Source organism: Paralichthys olivaceus, chromosome 13 (assembly GCF_024713975.1).
Source record: "Paralichthys olivaceus isolate ysfri-2021 chromosome 13, ASM2471397v2, whole genome shotgun sequence".
NCBI classification, from domain to species: domain Eukaryota; kingdom Metazoa; phylum Chordata; class Actinopteri; order Pleuronectiformes; family Paralichthyidae; genus Paralichthys; species Paralichthys olivaceus.
Window position 1 is genome coordinate 3,565,164 of NC_091105.1, and position 17,987 is coordinate 3,583,150.

General features: G+C 42.7%; 3 protein-coding genes across 4 annotated transcripts; 2 read left to right on the plus strand and 1 right to left on the minus strand.

Moving 5' to 3' along the window:
• Positions 1 to 67: 67 nt before the first annotated feature.
• On the minus strand, positions 68 to 5,480 carry ankmy2a (ankyrin repeat and MYND domain containing 2a). The gene is made up of 10 exons (XM_020103406.2): positions 5,261 to 5,480; positions 4,768 to 4,832; positions 3,071 to 3,209; positions 2,845 to 2,943; positions 2,425 to 2,585; positions 2,025 to 2,239; positions 1,756 to 1,891; positions 1,509 to 1,637; positions 1,206 to 1,335; positions 68 to 991 (listed from the first exon to the last, which is right to left on the minus strand). Exons 1-10 carry the CDS (start codon positions 5,325 to 5,327, stop codon positions 861 to 863), a joined length of 1,272 nt encoding a protein of 423 aa, XP_019958965.1. The 5' UTR covers positions 5,328 to 5,480; the 3' UTR covers positions 68 to 860.
• Positions 5,481 to 6,775: 1,295 nt separating this feature from the next.
• Positions 6,776 to 9,277, plus strand: pkdc (protein kinase-like domain containing). The gene is made up of 3 exons (XM_020103423.2): positions 6,776 to 6,904; positions 7,560 to 7,944; positions 8,237 to 9,277. The coding sequence occupies exons 2-3, from the start codon at positions 7,574 to 7,576 to the stop codon at positions 8,877 to 8,879; spliced, it is 1,014 nt and encodes a 337-aa protein (XP_019958982.2). The 5' UTR covers positions 6,776 to 6,904; positions 7,560 to 7,573; the 3' UTR covers positions 8,880 to 9,277.
• A 615-nt stretch (positions 9,278 to 9,892) lies between these two features.
• herpud2 (HERPUD family member 2) lies at positions 9,893 to 16,158 on the plus strand. Of its 2 annotated transcripts, XM_020103448.2 has the most exons (10): positions 9,893 to 10,032; positions 10,967 to 11,078; positions 11,156 to 11,378; positions 12,579 to 12,656; positions 12,951 to 13,058; positions 13,501 to 13,673; positions 13,895 to 14,020; positions 14,316 to 14,651; positions 14,756 to 14,864; positions 15,232 to 16,158. In XM_020103448.2, exons 3-10 carry the CDS (start codon positions 11,232 to 11,234, stop codon positions 15,475 to 15,477), a joined length of 1,323 nt encoding a protein of 440 aa, XP_019959007.2. In that variant the 5' UTR covers positions 9,893 to 10,032; positions 10,967 to 11,078; positions 11,156 to 11,231; the 3' UTR covers positions 15,478 to 16,158. The 2 variants fall into 2 exon arrangements, with proteins under 2 accessions (XP_019959007.2, XP_019959006.2); XM_020103447.2 differs by having other exon boundaries at positions 10,967 to 11,378.
• The last annotated feature ends 1,829 nt before the right edge of the window (positions 16,159 to 17,987 follow it).

Below are 17,987 nucleotides of genomic sequence, written 5' to 3' on the forward strand. Positions count from 1 at the left end.
CTGCTGGACACTGACCTTCCACGCAGAAAAATATAAACGTGTAAAATATGAAACTCTACAGCCGAGCTGATGAGGATGGTCTTTATTTAATGGTTATTCAGGGCAAACAGAGTCTTGTTGGACATGTTTAGCTTCTCTGTTCACTCAGGCTGTAAAATAATGAAAGATTATCGCAGAGTTTTGTTTCTAAGTCATGAACATGATGTTTCTTTATTGTGCTGTGTACAACAACATTTGGTGACAGGTGATGCAGCAAAATGAAAAATTTCGAAAATCCTGAGCATTAACGTCATCCATCAATTTCAAAATAAAGCCATAATTATATCGTTCATCTTTAAAAATATACATTTTTGGTCATTAGTGTGCAGCCATACTATCCTCTCACAATCTACCACGAGGTTATCAGTACAAAAAACAACGAATCAATAACAAATCAAGTAAATTGTGAACAAACATCAGCTCTGATTGGCTACACAGTCACTTTATTCCCCACACAGGCTGCTATAGTTTCTTAAGGCAGATTTACGCTCTGTCATGGATATGAACCCTTGACTCCTCCCACTGACCTCTACCACAAACATCAGCCTACAACAGTGTTCAAATTCACATATGACGATATTATCAGAAAACATAAAAAAAGACAAACATATGGCGGCTGTGTCACAAACCTTCCTCAGAGGCTTTAGTGTCTCCCTGCCTGTGTGACAGTCTCAGCTCCATAATAAATATGTAGGCTCCTCCCTCCTGTCGGACCAGTCCATGTCTGGCGTCGGGTCTCGCTGCCGGGTCGTTGTCTCTGTCGGTGGAGTATGGATGTTTTCTGGAGAAGGTGGCGGCTGACAGCGACGGTTACGTGTTCCTCAGTTGTCAGCAGCTGCGGTGGAAGTGGTGTCTGAAGCTTTGGAGACGTTCAAGGCAGCGAGCTCACTGTTGCTCTCCACTGACAGCTCCTGTATGGAGTCCGCTGCCTCCTGCACCGCGTCACTCTCGTCTGAAACACAAACACAGCTCGGAACTGGAGGTCTGACTTTTCTATTTCACTGGAGGCAACATGAGGTTATGTTCAGCCTTCATCCTGTTTAGTTTTATGAACCTCACATGCAACAAGAAATGTTCTCATCCCTGTCTATTTGTTTGTTTGCCTGTTTTTCCGTTCTTTTGTTTGTGTGTCAGCTGGATTACACAAAAACTACAGAACAAATCACCTTTTGTCTGCTGCATCCTGAGTCTGTCTGCTTCTTCTTCCTGCATCTCTCTCTGGTCCTGCAGCTTCTTACAAACTTTCTTGTGGGTGAACCAGTGCATCTTCTGACAGGCTTGGTCGCAGTAGATCACCTGGTGGAAGAAAAGGTTTTATTATAATAAAGACATTTTAAACCCTGTCAATGTTACAGTTCTTTAAATTTGTGCTGTTTTTATAAAGTAAAAATAATCATATGTAGAGAAATGATAGTTCTGCAGAAGGTTGTTTTTTAAGGTAAACTTAAAATGTATTTCTTGACTCTCACCATTTTACAGATGGAACATCTCTTCTCGGCTCCTTTCTCTCCACATGACGTACAAAACTCTGCGTCCATGAAGCCGACCTGACCCGTGATGGCCTGAGTCAGCACAGACAGAGCTGTGGGGTCATTCCCCTGAAGTAAAGCAAAGACGAGCACAACGAAACTGATCACAACAAAACCCTGACACACAGTGAAACATTTAGAAGAGGCTCTCACTCAGTTCAATTCTTAATAATTTATCCAGACTCACAATGTCCACAGGGGCGATACTCCGCACCAGCTGCTGCAGCAGAGTCGCGTCACAGTAAGGGAACTTGCGAATACATTCTCTGATGAACTTCTCTTGATAGACGGGGAAACTATCGCTGTCCCGACCCTTCAGCAAACTGCAGAAAAGAGGTTTTAGGAAAAACTAAAAACATAACTACGTGCATGAAGCCAAAGAGGGACACTCAGACATGCTCCTTTAAGATCTATTCTACCTCCGATTAATTTAACGTGTTAGTTTTAACGTCCCACCTCTTGACGAGTCCATCCAGCTTGTCCTCGCGGTTCTTGAGGAAGGAGGCACACTTTCCCAGCAGGCAGCTGATGTAGTGCATCTTCATGGCGAGCACCTCGTTCATGTCCTGCTGCTTGATGCACTTCTCACAGATGAGCTCCATCACCCGGCGACACTTTTCCAGAGCCTCCACCTCCGCCAGCAGGGGGTTCTCCTTCACCAGCATCACCATCTGAGAAAAACACGAGAAATTCAAACTGTACCAAAGATCCGGTGTGTTTTCTAATTTAACACATTCTTCAATGAGCAATCTTTTCTTTTTTTTTTCACCATTATAAGCAAGCTAAGTTTATTTATACAGCATTTAATTTAATTGCTTTTCAGGGACACAACAGTCCTTGTCTTGTGGCGTCGTACCTTGACAGGGTTCAGGTTGGTGCTCATGATGACCTTGTGGAGGGGGCCGGCCAGTTTGGGCGGCAGCTTAGGCTCCTTCTCCAAACCCTGCGGCCTCGTGTAGTAATCGAGCCTGGCGCGTGAAAAGAAGTTGTTTATCACTGTGACGCAGTCGTGTTGCCCTGAGGACGGAGACAGGAAGTAGAAACAAGAATAGGTCACATGTTGAAGTTTAGTCAGAGCTACATACTATTCACACTGATAAAAGGAAAGTGTAATAATTTAAATAAATGCACACGTCAAAACAGTAAGAATGTATTTTAGTGAGAAAAAATGTAAGTGAGAAAGGATTTATATTAGAAGTGGCCCTCGTCTTTTTGTGTATGATGTATTAACTAATAAGAAAAACTGTGAGTCAGGACACATCGCATCCGGACGTACCGACAAAGGCAGCCATTTGTGCGGCGGTCCTTCCGACAGAGTTGACCACATCTGTTTCCGCCCCCGCATCCAACATCATCCATGTGATATCAGTCTTCCCTGCAGGCACAGAGGAGGACAAGTCACAACACATCCACAGAGGGACTTTCCAGACCAACAGAGGAGATGATTTTTAATCATTCTGCTGCGATGATCAACTCTAACATCTGATGCACTAACATCGTACCTGACAGCCCCGCGAACATCAGCGCTGTGTATCCATGCTCATGCTCATTGCAGTTCACGTCCGCTCCGTGTTGCAGCAGCAACCTGCACATGTCGGCCTTTCCTTTGTAAGCTGCGTGCATGAGCGGGGTCATCCCGTACTGTGGACGAGACAACAAGGCTGAAGAGTTCTGTGCAATTTAAATTGAACGTGTCTTTATTAAGACCACAAACAAACCACTTTTTAAATGACACACATATGGACAATGTCACTCACAATGGAGTTTAAGCTCTCATGCTTTACCTAAATACATTTTTAATGTTTAACTATATTTTTCTGCATTTTCCAAATTATTCATTACATTTTAATTAAGATCATAATGTTTTAATTGATTTGTATTAATTAAAGGCTGCAGATAAATAATTATAACGTGTCACAAATAGGAAAACTTTTTCTTTACAGTAAGTCTTGCATTTTAGTTTTTAACTAATTAAATTTGATATACATTTTGCACATAAAATGTGTTTTGATCCCACACATTGATACAGTAGAAGTTATCTGGTATATGTCTGCAAACGCTAAATTTGTATCTCAATGTCCCGAAGCTTCTAAAAAGACTCACGTGGCTTCTGTTACTTAACACAACATCTGATTCAAACAGCTGATTCTGACAGGTGAACACAAAGAGTGACAGACAGAAAGAAGGAAGATGTCCTCCAGGGCTCTTCAACATGAAGACTCGAGTCCTCTTGTCCCACACACATGTCACCAAACAAAGGAAGAGCTCTGCTGGAAGATCTTATCATGTCATCCTGCAACGTGCAAATCGTACGTTGCACAACAAGCTCCAGCGTCTCTGATGTGTTCATGACACTTCTGAAGTGATGAGAACACTCGAGTCACAGAATAAACACAAGGAGCTTTTCACCTGCCAGGTCATTTGATGCAGGAAACATATGACAATGATAGAATACACCAATGAAAATGTTATCGGTTGGTAATTTACTTCTTAGGTAAATAAAAGGGTCTAATACAACAGTCGATCAACACCTCTTTACATCTTTCAACAAAAACTGAACACTTGAATGTTTTATTAAATGACCTTTCAGTTTGAAATTTGATAAAATGATTTAACAATGTTGAGCGATTGTTAAGTGCAATTATACCTGTTTATGTATAAATACATACAAATATTTACTCATATTGTCTTCCATACCTGCATATATACTTATATTAGTACATATATGCATACATTTTTTAATTATCTCCTTATTCACAATAACCCTCATGTGATCAGCCTCTATCACTGCACTTTAAGTACATTTCTTTGGTTTTCAGCATCTTTCAAATTTCTATCTATCGTGTAATGTACACTGTCTCTCTAACTTGTTTTACTTTATATATAATGTCTGTTGGCTAATTTATTCTATTTTACACTTTCAGGTGTTCTCTTGTGTTCACGCATTTTGACTTATTGTTGTTGTAACAAGTGAATATCATGATCATTCATATAAAATAACTTGAATCACGTGTCACACTTACTTAGACACTGCCGTCATGCTATGATTATTTAACATCAGTTTTCTTACCTGTGCAAATCAAAAATAATATTAAGAACTAAATCAGAACATCAGCCTCCTCCCGTGAGAGTTAGGAGACAGTAAAGCTATTTTAATTAATATAAATATATTTTATATATAAAGAGTTAAGTCAGTTACCTCATCCAAGCAGTTGACTCTGACATCCTTACATCCCAGCAGCCTCGAGGCCTCCTGAACATTTCCTAAAAAAAAAACCACAAAACTTTTTTATTATGGCATTAAACACTTTCCAAGCTTTTCCACAGCCACGAACCCCTTGATTGTGAGGTTGTGTTGCAAACCCTGACAGTAACTGATGTTGTGCACGTTCAGAGCAAACACTTGCATTAGTACACAAACCACTTGTTGTCCCACAGGTTGACATGAAGACAGGACGCTGCTCCTGAACACATCACTGGCTGTTAGCTAGCACTAGCTGCCGCTAGCTTCGCCCTTCAGCAAACCACTGAATTAACAAAGTGTCGCGGGTTTGCAAAGGTCCGACAGAGCAGCTAGACGACGAGCATCGACCGGCGGCGCTGTGTTGTATTCTACCATCGCGAACTTGAGCTAACGGGAGCTAACTGCCCCATGCTTTCCTGAGGGATTAGCATTAGCCGGAGAGGCTTACCTGCAGTGATGACCTCAAACAACTCCTTCTCGCTGGGGGACAAGTCTCCTTTCTTCGGCGAGGACATGTCGGTGGTGGGTCGGTTTGAAACGGGAGGACGAAGGCACGAATGAAACGCTGTGTTCTCGGGTCGAAGCGACGGTTTCAGTGTCTGAGGAAACTGAAGCTGCTGCTGCTGCTAAAGCTAGCTGAGTCCAGCTGTCATCTGGACTGTACCACTGCGGGCTGACAGCGGGGGGGTTGAGTTACATCACAAAACTCCATCCCGATGATAACAGAATAATCACGATACAATTTATATTGTTTCTATTCTCGGATTGAATTCACAATATATAGAAGAGGTGTGATGATGGAAATTGCAATTGGGAACTATGACATTTGTAGAATTTTGTTCTATTCTATTCCATTCACACCCATTTACTTTAGCAGGAATAATCAGTTCCAGGAAAGTCCATATATAGAGGTCAGTCCAACAGTTTTTATTATAAAGAACATGTTTAAAAGTGATTTGTCTTTATTTATACTATTCATTTTGTTAAAAGTGATTCATTAAAATACACAATTAATAAATCTACCACAGCAATAAAAGTTACATTTCTGAGAAGACTTATAGATGAGACTTCTTTTGCAAAAACTGTGGTGGAAACTAAATATATGCATTTCCTGAAATATACTTCATTTGCAGATATACTTCATTATGCTACAGACAAGAAAATGAAGGAGGGTTTGCAATACATATAAATTCAGAAGGCAAATCAAAATACAAGATGTAACACTCACCTGAAAGAAGCAGGATGAGATGTAAAATCTTTTCCATTGTTGTTATGAAGTTCATTACAACAATCACTGTGCCATGATGAGCAGATGCTGATTAATTTGATGAAATCCTTTGTCTCCTCAAGATGTAAAACACTGAACCAAAAGAGTTTGATTTCTCTAATACAATTTCAAATAGGTTTTTCAGTGTAAACTAAACCCAGTCTCTTAAAAGCAAGATTTTCTGAAATGGTTGAGCCAGCGTGGGAGACGGAGAGGGGACATGTAGAAGAAGCAGACGAAGTTTTAATGTGCAGGTGAACTGTAGGAGGCATCAGGAGGGAAGACAAACACACAGACACACACAGACACACAGACACACAAGGGAAGGATGAAACCAGCAGGAAACAGTTGATGAAGAACAGGATGAGCATGAAATCAATCCTCTGTATGTAAAACACATTCACACATAATCAAGCTACATGCAAACTTCATCCCAATGCATTTGAAGGCCAAACTAAAGGTGAGTGTCCAATAAGACCTTTGCTTACGCTCAAACCTGCTTTTCTTCTTTCTACAGAAAGGTTCTATAATCATAAATAACTCATCTTTCATTTAAAAGTGCACATTGCAGAGAGACAGACGGTGACTGGCTGAATTTCTGCCATGAAGCCCCAATGACCCACAAATATCCAACTCCACAGTTTATCTGCCTTTATATTTATATCTGCCATGTGTTAGTGCACTCCAGTCCAGCAGGGAGCAGTAGTACTCATGTGAAATAACTTTCTATTTCATGTCTGTGTCTTTAATCATGACACAGAGGGCCGGAGACAACACTTCCTGTTCTCTCCTGTCGATGGATACACATTTGACAAGAAGCAGCAGGTAACGTTGAGTGTTCACATCACGTTGTGGTTAATTTGATGCAGTAGTTATGTTAGTATTCACATTTACTGGCTCGAATGTTACAGGTGATTGAATTTGTGTGTGAGAGAAAGAATCAAGCTTTTGTCCTGACATCTTTTTTAAGTGTCCAAACACCAGTGATAACATGATCCACTCAATCAAACAGAATGACATCTCCAGATGTTTTCACTTTAAACAGATGTTCAAAGATGTTATTGAAAATGCTAACAGAACACACAGCTGAGATGTTGACATGATACAACAACACAGGGAACAGGGTTCATTAATAGTTCAGTTACGATAACAGATTAAACATTTGAGTCTAGACAATATGAAAGACATTCATATACAAAACAAACCCATTAGCAGAAAGATCAGAAGAAGATAGGTACAGAAAGATGAACCATTTACATAGAATGAAAAGTAAAGAAGAGAGGAAGAGTCAATGATATTCACTAAATACATGTTGAGTTAAAAAGGTTATTAAAAAAGATATTATATATTTTATTGAAATATAAACGCTGACACCGAACAGATAAATCATTGTGGGTCTGAACCAGACGCCAGCTTTAACAAGGTTATCTCCAGACGCTTGAATAGACGAGTACTGACCCTGTGCTTCCTCTTCTTTCAGCTCTGACCTGGGACATGAAACAGGAGAACCAGGATCTCATCCTGCAGGCGTGTGGAGCCTCATCTCTGCGCGTTGGTGCCAAGATCCAGACCCTGTGGAGCGGTTATGGGGAGATTGTGCGGCTGCACCTGGAAGGCTGCGACCGGCCGTCTGTGGTTGTCAAACATATCAAGTTTCCTGAGGAGGCCGAGCACCCGGGCGGCTGGAACACAGATCGCTCCCACAGGCGTAAAGTGAGATCCTATCAGGTGGAGACACACTGGTACCAGAACTACTCCACCAATCAGAACTGTCGCATCCCCGCCTGCCTGGCCGCCTGTTCCCATGGAGACGAGATGCTGATCGTGCTGGAGGATCTGGATGTGGCTGGTTATGATCAGAGGAGGTACGATGACAAAATGATGAAATAATAGGTCAAGTCTGGGGAATCAAATGAATGAACAAATTATAGATTTACTCAAGTTGTTAAAACTCCTGATGATGCTGAGGATGTATTTTTAGTTTTCTCAGTAATAGATTTGCATTTCAACCTTTGGGCTTCGGTATAAATACAGCAAACCTTTCTCTTCTGGTCATTAGATGCCTGTTAAACCTTATGGTTTCTCCAGAGCAAGACATGATGAATAGGAGAATAAATAAACTTCAGGCTGGGTAAATAACTTTGTTTTCCATTGTAGAACCAGCGTGAAGGACAGAGAGATAAGGGCATGCCTACGCTGGCTAGCCCATTTCCATGCTCTGTTCCTGGGTGTGGCACCAGAGGGGCTGTGGCCTGTCGGTACCTACTGGCACCTGGAGACCCGGCCGGATGAGCTGGAGGCCATGGATGACGCCGTGCTTAAAGCAGCAGCCGGCGACATCGACAGGATACTCAACGAATGTCGCTTCAAGACTGTTGTTCACGGAGACGCCAAGTTGGCCAACTTCTGTTTTTCCCCTAATGGACAGGATGTGGCAGCTGTAGACTTTCAGTATATCGGTGGAGGCTGTGGGATGAAGGATGTGGTTTATTTTTTAGGAAGCTGCATGAACGAAAACGAGTGTGAAAGGAAGGCAGAAGGATTACTGGACTTCTACTTCACAGAGCTGAAGCTCGCTGTGAAAGAAGATGTGGACTTTGCTGCCCTGGAGAGAGAGTGGCGGGAGATGTTTGCGTTTGCCTGGACAGATTTCCACCGTTTTCTGTTGGGGTGGATGCCTGGAAGCTGGAAGATCAACCGCTACAGTAAACAACTGACTAAAGAGGTTTTACGCAAACTGAAATCAGAACCAGAAAATTCGAAAACCAGACAGAGGAACAAGCGTGTGGCTAAAAGGTGATCAACTGGAAATCTATATATGGAAAAAGTGAATACACATCTTTATTTAAACATGTTTATCAAACCATTTCTGGATAAATAAAAGTTTAAAAAAAAAAAGGCATGAGCTCGTCTATCCTTCTCTATAGTTGATGAACTTCTTTTAATGTGTTCCTGCAACTACTGATTTTGTTTGTTAATGGTTTTATGTTTCCTGAAATTGACAATGTTTAGAACTGAATGAGCAAGAGTAAAAAGTACAGTAAGAAATAATATAAGTATATAAATATATGTGTTTTGACAGAAGCTTAAGTGATTGATTTATCTAAAAATATTATTTAAAGTAGTGGTCTTCATAAGTTTCACAAAAAAACATTCAGAGAACATAACTTGAAGATTTTCAAAATGTTTCATGAAAAATAAACGTAACAAAATGCTTTTAAAACATTACACACATTTCAAAAGATTAAATCATTCAGGGAAATACATTTTTTTAAAGTCTTTTAAAAATAACTTTTAGGTTTCATGAGAATCCTCAAAGAGTTTTACCAGAGGGTTTTCTAAATGTTTCATGACAATAACCACTAGAAAATGTTTTTAGAAGTTATTAAAAGGTGGAAGAAGATTTAATGTTCAGGGAAATGTAGTTTTTTAAAAAGGTTTTACAAAATTAACACGGATGAAACATTTAGGACATTCTTTAAATCTAATATCTTTTGTGTCAGGGAATTTTGTCGGGAATTGTAAGTCAGGGAAATGGTTCCCAAACACTTTTCTGTATAGTATTAGTATAGTATTAGTCTGGTGTTAGTATTATCGTCCATTTGTATTATCATGGCTGGTTAATGATAATTTTAAATAAACTAATGTTTACCTGGTGTCTCCTAGCAACCACATCACTGTAAACATTTAAATAAACAATGGTTTGAATGATTGTTGTTTTTGTTTTGTTATGTTTTATAAGAGTAAACATAAACATTTTAAAAGTAGTTTGAATAATAATAATAATGCGCGTGGTTTATTTATTTATCTGATCAGCTGTTGTGGGGAAGATGATGACGTGTTTCCGGTCTCACACCCGACATTTACAACAACAGGACGGAGCAGACGAGCAGCTGCGGGCCGACGGGACCAGAGTGAAACCGGTCCAGGAGCAGATCTAACCCCCATCAGAGGTGATAACCCGGCGTCAGTCCGCTCAGCCAGGCCGACGAACGCGCTGTCACCGCGGACACGGTTCCTCAGTCCGGACCTGGGGTTAGCAAACCTCCGCAGAAGCTAGCTAGCAGTTAGCCGAGCAGCTAACTCCGCTACCGTGGCTCCGTGACCGGGGTCAGAGTATAAACAGTCCGGGCTGAGCTGCCTTTACACCGGACTGGACGCGGGGGGGGGATGTGTCGGTGCGTGGACACGAGGACTGTGTCGGTAAACAGACGTGTTAGCTCAGTTCACCAGCTCGGCTGCTCGCCAGCTTGACTCGTGGTGATTTAGAGGTGGTATAGTTGTTGTGGTAGTTAAGTGTGAACATGATGCAACAGGGCAGGTGTCGGGAACTCAGCTGCTCCCTCCACCTCCAACAGATCATCACGCAGCTCACACGAGTTAAACAACCAGCGTTCACACCTGTGGCCAATGTTTCCATCGTGTCTTTCAACCAGTCGAAGAGTTGTTTGAGTTTTAAAAGTCAGGGAATCAGTGGAAAAGTTGCATATCGATGTGTCAGACCCTCAGAAGGGGGATGTGTTGATTAGAGGTTTGGTTTGTCAAATATTTAAAAAAAAATTGTGGAAAATGTCACTAATAATTTCTCAGAGCCTTACAAATAGTTTTCAAACTTTCTATTACATCGTCCAAAACGCAATATATTCTGTTTATTACACCGTAAGACTGGAGGTGAAGAACATCGCCACGAACGATCGATCGATCAGTTTAACTGTTTGTTAAACATCAGAAAATAGTGGAAAATAACAGTAATCATTTGATATGACATAATAATTGTGCTTTTCCAAATCACAAGGATATTTACTTTGCTACAACAAAGTACTGAATATATACATATACCTCCTTTCGTACCAAAGTCACTCACGTTTTTTCTTCTTCCTCCTCCAGAAATCCAGGAGCTGTGACCACACAAGAGCAGCTGTGATTATATTAGAAACCACCACAGATCTCCAGATGGAGCAGATGTTGTAGAGGGGGAGCTCCACCCCCCCACCCCCAGGTACGACAGGGACTGTTGTAGGTGTTTTTATTTGTGAGGCCAGAATGGAGAAGATTTGAGGGACATTCTCTCCTCAGGTGAGTCCTGAGTCGTGACACTAAGCTCTCCTGAGCTCAGGTTCTTCAGAGCCCCACCCTGCTAGTAATATGAGCCATGGACTCTGGGGCAGTTGATAGTCCTGTAACCCTGGTCCTGAAGGCCCCCAACCAGAAGTATGAAGACCAGACCATTAACTGCTTCCTCAACTGGACCGTGGAGAGGCTGAAGAGTCACATCTCCAACGTGTACCCCAGCAAACCGGTGAGTCCAGTCTCTCTGTGGTTTCTCTGGTGCCTTTGTTATGACTTGAATTGAGTTAAATTTACTTTAAAGAAACAGCTTGAATCACTCGTGAGGATCAGAAATAGGTTTAAAAAGTTCAGCCTTTGACCAAAGTTTTTGATAGATGTTCCAGTGTGGTGTTGTAGTTTATCTTTTTATGGACAGTGTTGCTGCTTGAAGTTTAGTCAGGTTCAATATATTTAAAAGTGGGAGAACAACTTGTCTAGCCACTCCTGCAGTATGATCCCGTCTGCTTTGTTATGTTCCAGTCATGTGATAAATACAATACAGCAGTCTTTATCCTGTGTAATTACTCGTTACCAGGTTCATTGTGTTGGTTTGTTCACAAGCAGCCGTCTCCTCTTACATTTTCTATACAAAACAGGCAGTGCTGCACATTTAAGATAAGACATTAAGGTGCACTGCAGTTAATGTGTTTGTTTCTACTCCTCAGATTTCAAACATATAAACCACTTTCTTCAAAATGAAAGAAAAAAAAATTCATTGTCAATTAAAGTTTAAACATGCTCCAGTTCATATCTCAGTCAGAAGGACGTATCTAGTTTTTTACTATAAACTTAAAGCGGAGGATCTCCTGCTGTGACCTCACACTGGCAGTGTTTCCTCAAAACACGTTTGTTGTTGAGCATTTGAGGAATTAGTCTCACTGTCACATTATCCTTCTCAGCACAGCGAGCTGGCACAGTGGTTATGGATATTGTAGATATTGACATTTCAATTTAAGTCTGAGTTTGAACGATGACATGTTTCCGGTCTCACACCCGAAATTAACAACAACAAGACGGATAAGCCGAGCAGCAGGGGCCTCGGTACCAGAGGAGAGTAAAACAGGTTCAGGAACAGATTGAGTTCCTCCGAGGTCATAATTTCAGGATTTCAGGGGTTAATTTTAGCTGTATACCCTGGTTTGCTCCCGGGCCCTGAGCAGTATCACTTCCACCCAGTGGTTATGTTTACATCTGCCCAAGAGCTACCAGATTACATATCAGATTCAAAACATATCACATATAAAGACACAGTATATATATTTATAAAGTCACCTAAATGCACCTTCATGTTGCTGTTTGTGTGTTTTGACAATTAAATGAAGACACAGTTAACACTGTCCTCACACTGCTCATGTCCCTGTCCCACCATGTGTTGCTGTCTGTGTTGTAGCTGTCCAAAGACCAGCGGCTGGTGTACTCAGGGAGACTCCTTCAGGACCACCTGCAGCTCAGAGATGTGCTCAGAAAGGTGACGACTGATGATGCGCAAAGTTTCACACAGATACAGTTTAGTTTGGCCGCCCTGCAAATAGATTCTTTGTGTCTGTGCAAATGTTCAGGAACTGGAGCAGACTGTCAGGGAAACAAAAGCTGATCTATAATCAACAAAGGGCGACTGTGTGTCTGAATTCTGGTCGTTTCCACGCTGATCCTCTCTCCCACTCTGTTCTTGTTTTGTCTCTCGGCCCTCACCGCCAACTCCTCCTCTTGTTTCTCCTCCTCCCACATCTCCGGCTCGTGTCCTGAACTTATCGACCCACAGCAGGATGGATACCACATGATGCACCTAGTGTGCGCCTCACACAGTCCCCCAGGCTCACCCATGCCTCACAGCCCCTCCGCGGCCAACTCTACGGCTTCTGACTCCAGCGTGAGTAGACACATCCTCCTCTCTGATAGTTTGTGTGTGTGTGACAGCTCTATTGTTTGGAGTTGAGCCTCATCACAGGACACACGGAGGCTGAAAACAAACTGACGTGGTGCATTGTTCTTCTTTATCAACATTTCTGGGAGCTGCTGAGCCACTTTTTTTTTTAATAAAGCTTTTCATGTTTAGTGACAGCAGCTTTTATACACAACTAAACCCTGAAGAAGACATTATAATATATATATATATAAAAAACTTGGCAATGACTCCTAAGATGTTTTTATTAACCCTTGTTACAAAAAGATTTTAAATGTCGCCTGTCGTCAACATTCGCTGGCTCCTGTTTATGTCTATTGAATCCAACTACTTGTAAAATTCACCTTGAAAATATTCTGTTTCCCACACGCTGGTGATGATTCGTGTTTTTATCTCTGATGTCACTCAGAGTTCAGCTAGTGCCAGCCCCGCCTCCTCTGCCACCACGGCTAATCAGGACAGTCAGCCAGCCTCCTCCTCCTCTTCCTCCTCCCCCCCTCCCCCTGGAGGTTACGATGGACTGAGGTATCGCGGCAGCTTCCCCCAGTTCAACCCGCAGAGCCCCCCCGGTGTCCCTCAGTGGTAAGACAGCCTCTGATGAGACAACGCACAAGATGTATCAGACTTTTATTTATTGTTTTAAGTTATACAGTTTATACAGGCTCTGTTCACAGTGATGTCAAACATGATAAGAACTATGTAATGTTATATAACCAAAATATGTCAGTGATCTTCAGTGGCAGGCGGCAGGCAGGAGATGTTGGTGTTGTTTGTGCGTCTTGTTCATTGTCGCTCTTCTACAGGCCAGATGGAGCTCAGGTCCCTTTACAAGGAGGCCTCCCTGCCAACATGCCCCCCCACCCCATGTACATGCCCATGCAGATGCTGTGGTGGCAGCAGATGTACGCTCGGCATTACTACATGCAATAGTAAGTTAAAGAGATGTGTCTGAAAATGGTTATTGAAAGTTACACCTGTGCTGCGCAAGAGTTGAATCCAGATTTGACTCCAAATAAATTCGACAGGTCGTTTTTCTAATATACTGCTCCCTCACAACTCATAATATTTGGCCAACTGAATGTACTGCATCCTGTTTGGAAATACTGCGATTGTATATACTGGATAAAAGACTAAATCTAAATCTTTCTTCCGTTCAATAACAAATTTAATTTGAGATATATTGTGTTTCCTCTCTTCTGTCTCTTCTTCACTTCGTCTTCTCAGCCAAGCTGCAGTTGCTGCCTCTCAGCCTCCCAGCGACCCGCCTCCCTCCTCTCCCTCGTCCATTACCCCTCAGGCCGCTCAGCCCAATGAGGCCGTGCAGCCGCCGCTGGGGCCTAACCCGGCCCCCAACCCTTTACCAGAGAACCAGCCCGCCAACCCCAACATCCAGATGAATGCGCAGGGCGGCGCAGTGTTAAACGATGACGAGCTGAACCGCGATTGGCTGGACTGGTTGTATACCGTGTCTCGCGCTGGCGTCCTGCTCAGCATCGTCTACTTCTACTCTTCATTTAGCCGCTTCGTCATGGTGATCGGCACCATGCTTCTGGTCTACCTGTGAGTCCGGGCTGGGTTCTGTGTCAGACCAGAGTAAAGTCGTCTCTTTACAGATTAAACTTTAAACTCAGGTGTGAGAGTGCGTTTGTTTGTGTGTTTTTTAGGCACCAGGCCGGTTGGTTTCCCTTCAGGCCGGAGCAGCAGAACCTTAGAGGAGAGAGGCAGGAGGCTCCTCAGCAGGAAGCAGAGAGACTTCAGGACATTCAGGAAATGGTGAGTTAAGAATGTTGATAAGATGAGATAAGATATTAGTCCTTTATTAATCCCACGACGGGGACATGTGCAGTAATACAGCAGTAAGTGTAAGGAATATAAAAAATACATAGAAAAATATGAATGTAATTAAACTAGTTTATAAAGTGTAAAGATAGGAAGAATACATGTATTCAGAGATATTGACCGGTCTTAAATTCATATTCAAAACAAATGGGGGTTTGAATATTTAAACTGTTTAGAAAGTTAGACACACAAAACAAGATGTTATTCAAATCATTGTTTGAGGATTTCCTGCTGAAAAACAAATGTCCTCAGTAATGTGTGTCTCTGTAACCTCGCCTCCCTCTGTACATGTGTGTCGAAGGAACGTCTGATGGACGAGGGATTGGAGGACGATGACAGCGGTGAGGAAGGGGGCGGTGGCCCTGAGGACCAAGCCGCCGCTGCTGCTGCGGCAGCCGCTGATGCTGCGGCCGTAGATGATGCTGCTCCTGCTGCTCCTGCTGCTCCTGCTCTCCCTGAGCCAAGCTTCCTCACCACCGTGTGGTCCTTCATCAGCACCTTCTTCACCTCGCTCATCCCGGAGGGACGGCCCCAACCGGCCAACTAGGTAGACCCCCCTCTTCCTCCTGCCAGCAGGTGTCGCTGTACAGCAGTTCCCACCTTCCTCTCTATGGTCCTAAATGCCCCCGTTTCCAAAAACCAATTGGTTACACACCCTTCTACCGCAGGACACAACTCCAGCTGCTCGACTACAAACCTTCTACCTGCCGCCAACAAACGGACACTTCAAACCACGAGTCTGAAGTTAAAGAGCAGACGCTGTGTGTGTGTTCTGAGGAGTTGAGTGGAACACGTGAACATTTAAAAAAGAAATATCAAGCTGTGTTATTGGACTTAATGCTTCAGCAGTGAAAGTTTTTCTTTTCTGTCATTGATCATGAATTCATTGAGACGTGATGATGGAGAGAGACTCCGGAGGGAGATGTCTTCCATTTTAAACCGTGATAAGGTCACGCTTTCAAAAATGTCTTCAGACGAGGGAAGTGACGCAGGTCACGATGGGGAAAAAAACAGGAATCTCCTTTAAATGATGGGGAGATGTTTGTCTTTAATAAAACGTGAAACCACATCTCTTAAAGACATTTTCATATATTCACTCGATGTGCTTATAGACATTGCAGCTACTGAAGCACATTGTTTTCCCACTTAATGTATTTACACATGTAAGTATATGCATCTTTAATTCCTGAATATATGCTTTTTGAATAAAAATCTTGCTGCAGTTTAACTTTCTGTCTGCCGTGTGTTACTTCCTGTGCTGTAGTTCGTCTAATGTCCCACAGGCGGCACCATTCACTCACAGATGTTACAGTTAGCTCAGAGTGGTACTTCATTGTATGTGTGAACATATTGTTTTTTTCTTTGAAAACTTTGATCGTAGTGTTTGAAACTATTTGTAACATGCTCTTATTTCTGTATTTACTTTATCACATCTCATTTTAAAAAGAGTTTGCAACACTCAGCCAGTGATATTGTGATGTATAGTAAACAATTATAGTATTAATACTAAGAAAAAACCTTTTTACGAAAAGCAAGTACTCAAGTAAAATAAGTATAAACAAATAAAGAGTTATAATAATGAGATTAAAAAGTGAAATACTCTGTTTTAAAGCCAGCCTGTGCACATTCATCAGCGCCCTGATGACAAACACTTTAACAGTCATTACATTCATGGCTCAGTCTCTTTTAAGCCACTCTGACTCTTAACGCTACCAGAAATATAGCACAGGCTCATTATTGTCTCCGGGGGGGACAGATAGGAAGGAAAGCGTCTCAGTGAAGTGCAGCTGTCTGGTGGACGGGGGACAGGACCATGTGTTTCCTCCACCTGCTGAGATCTGCAGGTTGTCCCTGTGTGTACGTTGAGGTTTCAGTCTGTGTCAGCAGATCTTTCACGTCTCTGGAGTCAACGTGCCCTTGAGCTTTGAGGGGAGCTCACTGAAAGTCTGGGGCTTGTGTCGGTTGGATGTTGCAGTTGAACAGTGTTGGGTTTTCGCTCTGACGCTGTCCTCACAGATAGCGAGGTGAGCGAGGAAGCAGCTCAGACAGCGATGCACTTCAGAGAGTCCTCCAAAACCCCCTAATCGAATGACCATGGATTTTTGTGTAGTTGGTCGTAGAAGGCCCAATTAATTATGCATGACAGCGGCTTGACGGCCATTTGATTTCGTTACGGGCGCCCCCTCCGAGCCACCCATCCAATCAGGTTAGGATCCCCCACCCTGGCCCCCACCACCCCTCAATTTTTCCCGCGGCTCTGGGGCGAGGTTAGACTCCCCTTATCTGTGGGAGAGATTTCTCTAAGAGGGTGTTTGAGCCCTTGTAGGACATTTCATCATCATAATAAGTCCTTGTTATGCGGCCGGCCCGTTCCCCCGGCTATCAGGCCTCGTTGTCTGTGGAGAGGAAGCAGTTGGGCTGGACACCTGCCACCGAGGCCGCAGAGCAGACGGTTTATTAGAAGATGAGGAGATGGAGCGTGTGTCACCTGATGCACTGCAGCAACCAGTTGTTACGCCGCCATCGCTGAACGACCAGGAATCACTGGAACTACAGAAAACCTTTAAAACAACCACAACACAACCACAACACAACCACAACACAACCCACCACAGCTCCACACTGAAACTTCTCCCTGTGAGGCTGGTGCTCGGCAGCTTTATGGAGCCTCAGCTCTCAGGTGAACGTCGTTGATGACTGATGGGTAGAATCAGGGCGGAGCTACAGGAACCAGGACAAAGATCAGGAAAATATCCTGTCAATCAAATCTTTACATGAGTAGAAACTTTTACCCAACTACATATATTTATATATACAAATATATGTGCTTCATATTGTTGTTTCCTGTTCACATTGTTATTTATATTTTCTAAAGTTATCAATAACGAGAGGAGTCAACCGATCCAATCAGAGCAGGCGGGTAACATTAGACTCCGCCCCTTGCAGTCATCACTGGTGAAAAAGAAACAGCTGAAATGGATTCAACAGGTTTATGTGTTTTCAGCAGCATCTGTAGAGTAGTAGTAGTAGTAGTAGTAGTAGTAGAGTCTGTATTAT

Excerpts from the sequence above, each read along its gene's own strand:
- ankmy2a (XM_020103406.2), bottom strand. The coding sequence starts at position 5,327 with ATGTCCTCGCCGAAGAAAGGAGACTTGTCCCCCAGCGAGAAGGAGTTG. Across the intron at positions 2,586-2,844 it reads ACAAATGGCTGCCTTTGTCG|GGCAACACGACTGCGTCACA; the intron begins GTACGTCCGGAT and ends CTCCGTCCTCAG. Across the intron at positions 992-1,205 it reads CAGGATGCAGCAGACAAAAG|ACGAGAGTGACGCGGTGCAG; the intron begins GTGATTTGTTCT and ends TTTGTGTTTCAG.
- pkdc (XM_020103423.2), top strand. The coding sequence starts at position 7,574 with ATGAAACAGGAGAACCAGGATCTCATCCTGCAGGCGTGTGGAGCCTCA. Across the intron at positions 7,945-8,236 it reads GCTGGTTATGATCAGAGGAG|AACCAGCGTGAAGGACAGAG; the intron begins GTACGATGACAA and ends TTTCCATTGTAG.
- herpud2 (XM_020103447.2), top strand. The coding sequence starts at position 11,232 with ATGGACTCTGGGGCAGTTGATAGTCCTGTAACCCTGGTCCTGAAGGCC. Across the intron at positions 12,657-12,950 it reads TCAGAGATGTGCTCAGAAAG|CAGGATGGATACCACATGAT; the intron begins GTGACGACTGAT and ends ATCGACCCACAG. Across the intron at positions 13,674-13,894 it reads CCCCCCGGTGTCCCTCAGTG|GCCAGATGGAGCTCAGGTCC; the intron begins GTAAGACAGCCT and ends GCTCTTCTACAG.